This window comes from Maylandia zebra, linkage group LG20, assembly GCF_041146795.1.
Source record: "Maylandia zebra isolate NMK-2024a linkage group LG20, Mzebra_GT3a, whole genome shotgun sequence".
Classification (NCBI taxonomy): Eukaryota; Metazoa; Chordata; class Actinopteri; order Cichliformes; family Cichlidae; genus Maylandia; species Maylandia zebra.
Genome location: NC_135186.1, coordinates 31,598,894 through 31,609,816, shown reverse-complemented (window position 1 = coordinate 31,609,816; position 10,923 = coordinate 31,598,894). Strand labels below are relative to the sequence as shown.

The window sequence follows — 10,923 nt, the reverse complement described above, 5'->3', positions numbered from 1 at the left end:
GTCTCAGGACTCTCAATTCAATGTGTCTACATATGCCACATAACCAAAGATCATGACTTTAAAGGTTTTAATTAGTGCGTAAATTTGGCGTGGTTTATGCAACTAATTGTGTATGCAGATGGGAATTAAGGACTTTGTGATACAGGCCTCTGAATGTTTTTTTTGTTTTTTTTTGCCTGTCCCATTTGGCTCTTTTGCCATCAGAATTGTTGTCTAAAGGCAAAGAAAGATGCCCAACGGATTTACTTTACCAAATTGACCATCCCAGCCTTGCCGTAATGGTCCATTTGATTCACCTTTTATTGTTTATTTTATTTTCACTTACTGAATACGGGACAGACTTGACTGGGGGAAAGAAGGGGAGAAAGAAAGAGGGAAAGAGAAACAGCTGAGAAGAGGGACGGGGGAGAAGGGCAAAAGACAAAAACCAACAGAACGGGCAGAGAAAAAAAAAAGCATATATCAATCACCTGGGTCACCTGCTGAGAAAGAAAAAAGAAAACAAGCAGAAGAGAACAAGAGTAATAGAATAAACAACATCACAATGATATATGGGAATATGACAGTAAATACTAAATATTAAACATTATTGTGCAGCACATAAGATCAACAGAACACCGTGTGCTCACATGCTTACCGAACGTGATTACAGGAGTGGAGGAGGTTTCACTTCTGCATTCAGAATTCACTCTGCAGATGTGAAATGGTTTCAGAAAGTTCCACAGTTGCTTGACCTTCCAGGGCTCACAGATTCATGAGGCAGTGCTATTGATTTAAACAGGTGTAAAGGCCTTTCTCCTGCTGAGGAAATTTAATCATGTCAGAGGGCCACCAGGTTATTGCACAAGACACTGTCACCAGCGCTATAGGACACTTTTATGTCAGGGGCCTAGACAATATTAATTTTACTTTCACCTTATATTGTGCAGAAGAAGCGGTCTGGAGATCCAAAGCAGATTCCCGAGAGAAAACCACCAAAACTGAAGCACCCAAAAAAGAGATTAATAAGAACATTTTATTCTTGGAAGTATCTTTGAAGTTTTCGAATGGGTCCCGAATTCACATTCTGATCATTTTTCTGATTTAATATGTTCAGGATCTGTGCTCATCCTCCCTGACAAATCCAGTGATGAAGTTCTTTACTCTGTTGACTAAGCCCAATTAAGTTAAAAAAAATTAAATAACCAAAACAATCCTGTGTTTAATTTCAATTAACTTAAAGCACGCTTCCACAGAATCTAAATCAAAGTGTAAAATTTCTTATATAAACCTCAATGTTTTATACAAACAGTAGCAGTTATACTTCAAAGTCATTTCAGGTCTACACTGTGTGTGTGTGTGTGTGGTGTGAACTCATAGGTGAGCATGCTCAGACTAATTTCAATTCCTTTTGTGAATGGCTGATTATCACAATCTGTAGATTAAGTCTGGGGCAGCTTTAAGTCTGTCAGAGTGAGAAAAAGACCAAAAGACGAGGGGAAGGCGTCAGCATGGCCCAGAAAAACAATTGTAAGTTAAACTTCTGATTATTTTTATCTTTTATGCTATTTTTGTTGTTGTTCTTGTCATGTTGGTTATGAACAAGAGAACTAATAAGACAGCACGGGTGCAGATGAATGGCAGTACTAACAACCCTTAATGACATAAACACGTTTCAATAAAACTAAAACGCTTTTGTTTGTTGCCTCAGGATCACCTTCGTTTGATTCCGATCATTAGCACATTTGAGACCTAATTGTATTGCATCCCCAGAATGACTCTCACTCTTGGAATCTTAATAGTAGTAATAATTTTAATTGTGATTTTCACCTCAGGTTGTCACATGAAAATGGCATTTTCATATTTATGTGGAATAGAAATGAATTAAAAATGAAAAGGGTAAGAATCAGTGAGAGGCATAGTGATTTATTTTATATTTATTTAACAGGTTACGTGAGCATATTTAGCCCATTGTGAAATCCAGCAGGAATTTCTGATTGCAACAACAGGCAGATTAGTCTCACCGAGCTCTCATTCTCTCCCTCCCTTCTCTTTTCCTCTAACATGCAGTTCAGTTCTCCATCAGGGAATATAGACCTTCAGATCAACATGTGGTCATGTCACTATTTAAGGATGGGATTTTTGAGCATGTTTACCCAGCCTTTTTCAAGGCCATGAGCCATCCAGACCATATTGGTGTTGCTCTGAGCATTTCGATGGCTGGTTATGTGCTGGGAGGCAGCTCCTACTTCCAAGCTCTACTGTTTGGCAGTGCATGGGCTGGCCTTATTTATTATTGCTGCCATGATATCTATGAGGGCTACATGATGAGGAGGCAAAGCGCAGATATGGCCGACATTCAGGCCAGCTACCTGGAAAACCCAGATAACGGCTTCTGGGTAGCAGAGACAGACATCAATGGCCAATCCAAGGTGGTAGGGATGGTGGCAGTGACTGGAAAAAGCGGAGAGGAAGAAGGCGAAAGGTTTGAAGACTGGAATGGCGGAGTGACGGGAGGAGGCTCTGAGCTGGCTCAAGATGCCGGGGATGGAAGTTATGGTGAGATGTGTCACATGGTCGTGGCATTTTCGTGGCGCCGCAAAAACTTGGGCTCGCAGTTAACACGGAAGGCTTTGGATTTCTGCAAAGAGAGAGGCTTCGGCCGTCTAATCCTGGATGTGAGCTCTCCACAGACAGCAGCCATTTCCCTGTTCGAGAAAGCCGGCTTTGTGCAAACCTCATCCCATCGCAACACGCACGCCAACCGCTGGTTCTCCAACCTCGCCAGAATAAATGTGATGCGAATGGAGAAGTTAATTTAAAGATAAAATTTAATCTAGCGAGCAGCTATTAGAACCTAAAATGTACAGCATATCATGAATATGTCACTTAATTTAATCTTGTACCATCATTGGAAAAACTGTGTGATATTGGTCACTGGTTTCTCAAATTTGCTATCATGGTAGTTTGAAAAATATATTAAATTTCATGTTTTTTTCCACAAAGCAGGATTAACGATCTCAGTTTCCTCGTATTTCTTCTCGCTTTGATCTATTATGTATACACCTGCACCCCTGACAGTCTGTTTCCCACAAACATAGAGAACAATGAGACAATTAGTCAACTTCTCAAACTTAGTTAAATGAACGTATTTGCATATGCAAGTCTAGTACACCCCAGTAAGTTTCTAATAAAAGAATTTATTGTATTTTAAACGTAGTCACGTTCAATTATCTATTGTTCTCCTGTCCACTAAGGAATATAAAAATGTATGTGAGAAAGGAGAAGTGTAGTCATTTGGAAGCAGGAGAACTTTCTTTTAAGCCTCTTTCCAGGGAGAGGCTGAATCCCTCTGCCTCAGAGGAATTAATGCCAGCTGACTTCTAAGACCTCACAACTCTTTGCTTAAAATACCAATGAAAAATGCAATAGTATCAGGACATTGGGAGGTTTAAAATTCTTTGGAGCTAAAAGAGCTGTGAGTGTGTGGCATAAAAATAGGATAAAGACTTTGGTATACTGCAGTGCATTCAGGTCATTGTACACACGGCAAATACTGAGATTATCAACACCAAACAATAGAGAAAAAGTTTAACTGTTTCTTTATAGGTGGTCCTATGGTATGTGTGTGTATGGGAGGAGGGATTGGGTGAATCCAGGTGGAAAACCCATGGAAATTTTTCTTTTATAAAATAAAAAATGTGATTGTTGACTCTGAAACAATGCAAAAAACAGCATTTCTGTTCATTATAGAACCTGATGCAGGAAAAACCTAGTGACATGCATGGTGCAGCATCAGCTAAACAATGTAGATTTACACCTTTCTTAACCTACATTGCACCAGACATCTGCTAAAGGTGATTACAATTTCCAGAATATTATCATCACCGCACAGTAGCTGCTTTTCTTTAAAGGGTATGTGTCCGCAGACGACGAGCCTATAAGGAAAAAACATCAAGCAACCAATGTGTGCAATGACAGGTGCGACCTAAATGAGCTTCAAGAGAGGGTGCTGGATGGATAAAGCAGCTTGGCACTGAGAAACACACACACACACCCATCAGAGGCCTTCAGGCATCAATCATTCCTGCTGAGGCTGTCAGAAAAAAATTCGGCCTGTGGCCAGCAGGCAGGTGCTGAACTAGCCAAAGGAAGATGAGCCTTAATTCTGGCCAACCTGTTGTCATCCTCTCACAATTACCAGTACAATTGGCCTCAAGGTAATGACAGCTTGATTGTAATTCCTGTCATACACATGCTGCACAGATGAGTCAGTTGCCATTTTGGGGACAATGATATGAGATGAAGCTGCTGTGCAACTACTCTCCGTAACGTCAAAATCCATGCTGCCACAATGTCTATGAAAACCATTCAGCCCCTCAGAAGTTGTCGTGTTTTATTGCCTCATAGCAATGATGTCACACGCTTGATGTTATTTTCTAGTGATCAGTGCACCTTTTAACAGCAAAACATAAATGTAAAATACAAATTGGGAGTAGTGTGTGAGGCAGATGTATAAATTCAAGAAAGACAGACGGAATTTATTCTCTGGACAAAGCTATCCATGTTTATATCACATTATGCAAATGAATAGGCTGATTTTTAACCTTTATTTACAACATAGAACAGCAGTCCCCAACCCCCGCGCCACGGACCGGTACCGGTCTGTGAGTCGTTTGGTACCAGGCCGCGAGAGTTGAGGCTCGGTTTCCCTGGGTTCGTTAACTGAGTTTTCCTGGGTCTTTTCCCGTGTGTTATGAATAACTCTTCTTTTTTTTGGAACTGGTACTGGTTTTATTTTGTTGTATTTATCCGTGACACCTTAAAGGCCGGTGTGAAAATATTGTCTAGCAGATCATTACATGAAGGAACCTTTTAAAAAAACAAGCGCGCTCATGCTCACAGGTGTACACACGGGTGGTCACACCCACAAACTACACCCTTTTTGGCTCCTACCTCAAAGCACACTGTGTGCTGTTGATCTTATGTGCTGCACAATAATGTTTAATATTTGGTATTTACTGTCATATTCCCATATATCATTGTGATGTTGTTTATTCTATTACTCTTGTTTTCTTCTGCTTGTTTTCTTTTTTCTTTCTCAACAGGTGATCCAGGTGATTGATATATGCATTTTTTTTTCTGCTCATTCTGTTGGTTTTTGTCTTTTGCCCTTCTCCCCCGTCCCTCTTCTCAGCTGTTTCTCTTTCCCTCTTTCTTTCTCCCCTTCTTTCCCCCAGTCAAGTCTGTCCCGTATTCAGCAAGTGAAAATAAAATAAACAATAAAAGGTGAATCAAATGGACCATTACGGCAAGGCTGGGATGGTCAATTTGGTAAAGTAAATCCGTTGGGCATCTGATAGGTTTGTAGCATAAACCTATTCGCTGGAACGTTAAGACAATATAATTACACTGCAAGCAAGACGCAAGTAGGCAAACTTCTTCATGTTACTCGTGCACGGGAGAGAACCAGACAGAGCGCCGTTCCTTCGCTTGACCCCAGTAGCTCTCGTCCGTTCTCCCGTATCACTGTCCTTTTATTGAGGTTACATGAATATGCATAAGTTCATTAACATATGACGTCTACATACACAAAGAGTACCTTGCCTGTGTGTGTGTGTGTGTGTGTGTGTGTGTGTGTGTGTGTGTGTGTGTGTGGGGACTGCTGATCAAAGGGTCAAACATCCTTGGTCAGGAAGAGGGTAGCCTCCCCCTCACCCTAGATGGTTCATCCTAGATAACACGGTGAGGAAGTCCTGCAGTTCATCTAAACAAAGAGCACTTAGACTAGAACAGACGCAACTACGTTAATCCTACCATAAAATAATAAGACACGGTATGACCTCTCATGCTCCCAAAGTGCTGTCTAATACACACAAAGTTTGCAGACTATCAAGGATCAAAACCTCTACCAATCTACAACTAATTACAAAACTCTAAGCATATATAAGTAAATATTTCTAAGCATAAATGACAATCAACAATACAAATCTAACAGCATCTTTCTTTGCCTTTAGACAATAATTCTGATGGCAAAAGAGCCAAACGGGACAGGCAAACTGAAAGACCTACACAGTTCCCGCTGCCTCAAAAGAGCCCATAACATCATAAAGGACACCTCACACCCTGGACACTCCATGTTCGAACTGCTGCCTTCAGGTAAACGGTATAGAACAACATACACAAGGACTAACAGACTCAAACACAGTTTCTATCCAATTGCAATATCATGTCTCAATGCTACTAAAAGTAGATGACTTTCATTGCCCCTGTTGTCATTTGTGCCCTTGATGTTGGAATGCTTTCAGACATGTTTTGTTGGATGCGCTAACAAATTGATTGAGTGATTGATTGTTTGAGTGATATATCAACTAGGTCGTATGTTGAGTGTCTGTATGGGGCCTTAGGCCTGGATTGCTTGGGTGTATCTACGGTATGAGAATACTGTATTTTATATGTATTTCTATCTTTTATATCCTATCATTATAGTTTTTAAGTATTTAATTATAGTTTTTAAGTATTTATCTTTTGTGATGTTGCACTGACCAGAGACATCTTTCAATTTCATTGTACCTGTGACAATGACAATAAAGAATATTCATTCATTATTCATTATTCATTCAAAAAAAAGAAAAGGAAAAAAAAAGAAAATATTGTCGGACATAAACCGGTCCGTGGCGCAAAAAAGGTTGGGGACCGCTGACATTGAATAAAATACACATATAGTACCAAGATGAGATAATAAAAAAGCTCAGGGGGATAGAGAAGGCTCTGTTTGCACTTCATTTGAAGAAAAAGATGGTGACGTGTTTTGTGTGTAACCAATAATCACACGTACATTTAGATTTGGCAACTCCACAACGTTGACCCTTGCTAAGCCATTCCTAAGTAGCTTTGTGTTGCAAAAGCTGAAGTTTCCATATCCACTTTAATAAATTAAACCATTCCACAGCACAGACGTGATTTTCATTTGATTAATTGTAAGTACTAATAGCTTTTAATAAATATGGATTTTATTTAACCTTATCACTCAGTAAAGAAAGGGCTTCTGTTGATCAAACAGACATTAACAGACATTAATTCTGGTTAGATTTAGTGTTGTAAAACAATAATATTTGGAAAGTATCAAATGAAGTGAAATATGGTGTGAAATGTAATTTTCCATGCATGCACAGAAATTAAATGCAACAGAGAAAAACTGATTTATTTGTATTCTTAATTAGAGTACTGACTTTACAGAGGAACTCCGAGGGTAGGAAAGCATTACTTTGAAATTTCTTGTATTTATTTATTTTTTCCTGGTTTGAGGTATCAATAGAGAAACTTTAAAAAGTCCTTCCATCTATCTCTCATTACTGGACCAAAGGTTTCCAATTTGAGATAACATAAGATCAATAAAATGGGCAGACTCTCATCATAGGATGAGCTCAGAAATCCGATTAGGAAAACATCTTTTTGTCCCCTATAGGGTGGGATGGTGAGTGCACACCTGTGTGGTGTGTGTGTGTGTGGGCAGGGATTATCTTGAGAAATCCCGCATGCACGCATATTAACAATAACGTATTTCTTTCAGTATCTTACTGATCGGACTCATATCGAGATCTACGCCATCTAGCTTATCATAAGAAAGGAGCTAATGTATCTTCAGGCAAACTCTGACAACAACAAAGGAAGTAATCAACATTGTAAACAGTGCCTGCTTGTGAAGAGGTCTGTCTCTTTTTCTAGATTAGCACCCTTATTGAAAAGGCAAAGATTATGGAGATTAATTACATGAGGGTAACAGCCGCCTATGTGCTGTTGTGTGAAAGCCAAAAGTAGATTTGTTTGGCTCATACATCATCATATACTATTCACCACAGCCTCGCATAATCGCTTTTCATCTTCTTCGTTTCACCACTGGAAGTTACTTTCTTGGCCGTTCTGCTGTAATTCACTGCAGAAGAAAGCACCTGGCCCATTCTGTTAGCTGTTAAATCACAAGTAACAACAGCATACCGTGCATTTACACAAACAGGTTTGCTGCATTTTGGGAACCTGACATTATGCAGAGTGTGCACTTCCTTTTTACTGAATAATTGGTCAATTATTTGCTGCATGGTTCAAGAATGATAAATATACTTTTTATCTATAACAGCAGAATATTAGACCACAGCGCGCAGTCTGAGACACTAACAACTAAAGCATAAAATCAGGACAAATGTGTTGACTGCATCTATTGAATTATACCTAAGGACTGGAACATGTATGAAAGCATAATTACTGTCTCATTAGCATTCAAGATTGGAAGTCAAATTATGAGGATAAATGTGGGATTAGATGTAGCTAATGAGTTGGTATTAAATATGTTTACACGAAAAGCGAACCTCTACATCATGGATAAATGTTCCACACAGTATTAGGCAGTGGCTCGTTTGCTGAGCTCCAGCTTCAATCCAAGAGGACTGTGGGGATTTGGTCAAGCAAGTAATTGGACAAAACAACAACGGAAAAATTGATCACAGCTGTTATAATTAGGAGAAATATGGGACAATCAATTTTTTTCATATTTCAGACGCAATGCCAAGTTACCCAGAATAGCTGCATTCCAATATGGTGAAGGGTAATAGTTATAGTCGGATCCTCTTGTGCTTTAAATAATTCTGCAATATTTTAGGATAATGAACCTTGAGACACAGATCTCAATCACACTGAGAGTTTAGCATATTATTAAAAATGTACAAATGCGACTTGAAATGAAATACTTTTGTAGACTTTTACATGAAAGTTATTGGAGTAGGAGGCTGAATGTTAAATTTGTTTTAATAAAAAACTAAACTAACAACAACAGAAAAAAAGGCCAAACAAAACAAAAAACCTCCCCAGTGATATAATTCATATACATGCTCATATTCGTTCTTTGGTTCTGTCCCACCAGTATCTCAAAAAGCAACTGCCTGTATTTGTGGCACAAATATGGCTGCGTTACGTACAATATTTAATAAAAAAGTAGCTACACAACATACAGCTCTGACCAGATTTTTGCAGTCTTTCACGCTGCTTATTTGAAAAACATAGATATGTAACAGCAGGCTACATAACACCTTTTCCAGGTTTTTTATACAGAACATTTATTTTGGTCTCACGTTCTGTGTTAATGTTATCTTGTGATCATGAGCTATACGCTTGTGTGACTTGAGCAGAGTCACCGGCTATAGCTGTTGCCCTATTCAAGCCTTTAGCTCAGTCCACATCCCAAATAATCAAAACAAATGTGAAAGGTGCAAAGAACCTGGTCTGCTTACGTCACTTCAAAGACTCCATTTCATTTGCGAGAGCAGTTTGCTCTGTTCTTCAAAGCCACATGACAATTTGATAAGAATAGATGTCTTCAGCTGTACGAGGTGCCTGCATACTCTTGACTAACTAGGGAAACCATGACTGACAACTCTCTGGCTGAAGGAATAACATGGGAGGGCAAAAGTTTCACTTGAAGTGAATGAGAACTTGTATTGGAGGGTTCAGAGGAACCAGATAATTTGACCTAAAGGAATCACAAAAGCGGCACAAACAAGAGAGAAGTGGTGGCGTCAGACAAATTAAACAGATAAACAGTTCACCTTAAGGAAATGCATTCATTTTAATATGCTTCTACTTAGAGCTGGGCGATATATCGAGTTTTTAAAACATATCGATATATTTTTATACGAGATATAAGATGTGACAATATCCTTTATATCGATATAGTCTATGTTACGTTATAATTATAGTTGTGGAGCCGCAAGTTTGCCTCTCTTTCGTCCACTTTTGTCTCTACGCAACGTTACTCCGCCTCGCCTTCACTGAAGACAACTCCCCCTCCTACCCCATCGCTTCACGTGCAGGCAGCGACAAGACGGACACGGCAAATCTCCGTTAACGAGTTACTGCGCATCGCCCCATGCGTGGGGCTGGACGGCGTCAACGTGCTAACGAGCTAAACATGCTAACGAGCTAACCGCGCTAACCCTAAAATCCTTTCATTCTCTCAAAAGTTGATAGCGCGCCTTATGTATGAATTCTGGTTGTGCTTGGTGGCCGCGAACCGATTTTATGTGGTACACGGCGTTCAGCAATCTGTCAAAAATGTTTGAGTACGACTTTGGTAAGCTACGGAGCTGCACCGCTTGATAGATTGTCGGCGCATTACGGCTACCGACGAGCTTCGCGGAGTGATACGTACTGTGCATCAACGTAATATTACCGTATTGTGTGTGTATAAGGACCATAAATGGCACCTGTAAGAGACGTGGTTATGAAGCGGATTTCAAACTCCAGGCTATCAGTCACACAGTAAAACTTGGGAACAGAGCAGCTGTAAAATCTGTCTGTCTTTGTTATTACGCTCAGCATCTTTTAGTTTACATTTTGACTGCACAATTGTGAGCTCTTTGTTTAGCACAAAAACAACCTTGTTTTCTTTTATTTATGGAGCATTATTATTTAATGAATGCTCATAATTTAATTTTGAGTAATTTTTCATGTACATCTGTGCTGTATGTTAATAAAAGTGCCTGTGTGACATCTGGGACACAGCTTTGACTAAGAACTCTCTTTTTGTTCTTACTTTATGGCTTAAAAAAAATATCGAGATATATATCTTATATCGCCATCCAGCTAAAAAATATCGAGATATGAATTTTGGGTCATATCGCCCAGCCCTACTTCTACTACAGCACACCAGTAATAGTAGTTAAAAAAAGGAAGCAGAAATTAGAACAACTCTAAGGTAACAAAGCTTAACCTTCACAGAAGAAGCCCTCTTAAAAAATAAAAATAATCCAAGGATAGTTTAAACTAAGAAAAATACAAGTGTGAGAATTGGTGTAGAAGAATCAAATTCCAAAAGCAAAATGTTACTTGCATTGAACCTTTATATGTCCATGGTGTTGATGATCTTATGATCATTTGTATCTGAATAATCCA

The 10,923-nt window shown here is 39.2% G+C and overlaps 1 protein-coding gene across 1 annotated transcript; it reads left to right on the top strand.

Annotated features, from left to right (window-relative positions):
- The first annotated feature begins 1,413 nt into the window (after positions 1-1,413).
- On the top strand, positions 1,414-5,248 carry LOC101486240 (putative N-acetyltransferase camello). The gene is made up of 2 exons (XM_004560332.2): positions 1,414-1,509; positions 2,050-5,248. The coding sequence occupies exons 1-2, from the start codon at positions 1,491-1,493 to the stop codon at positions 2,799-2,801; spliced, it is 771 nt and encodes a 256-aa protein (XP_004560389.1). The 5' UTR covers positions 1,414-1,490; the 3' UTR covers positions 2,802-5,248.
- Positions 5,249-10,923: the final 5,675 nt, after the last annotated feature.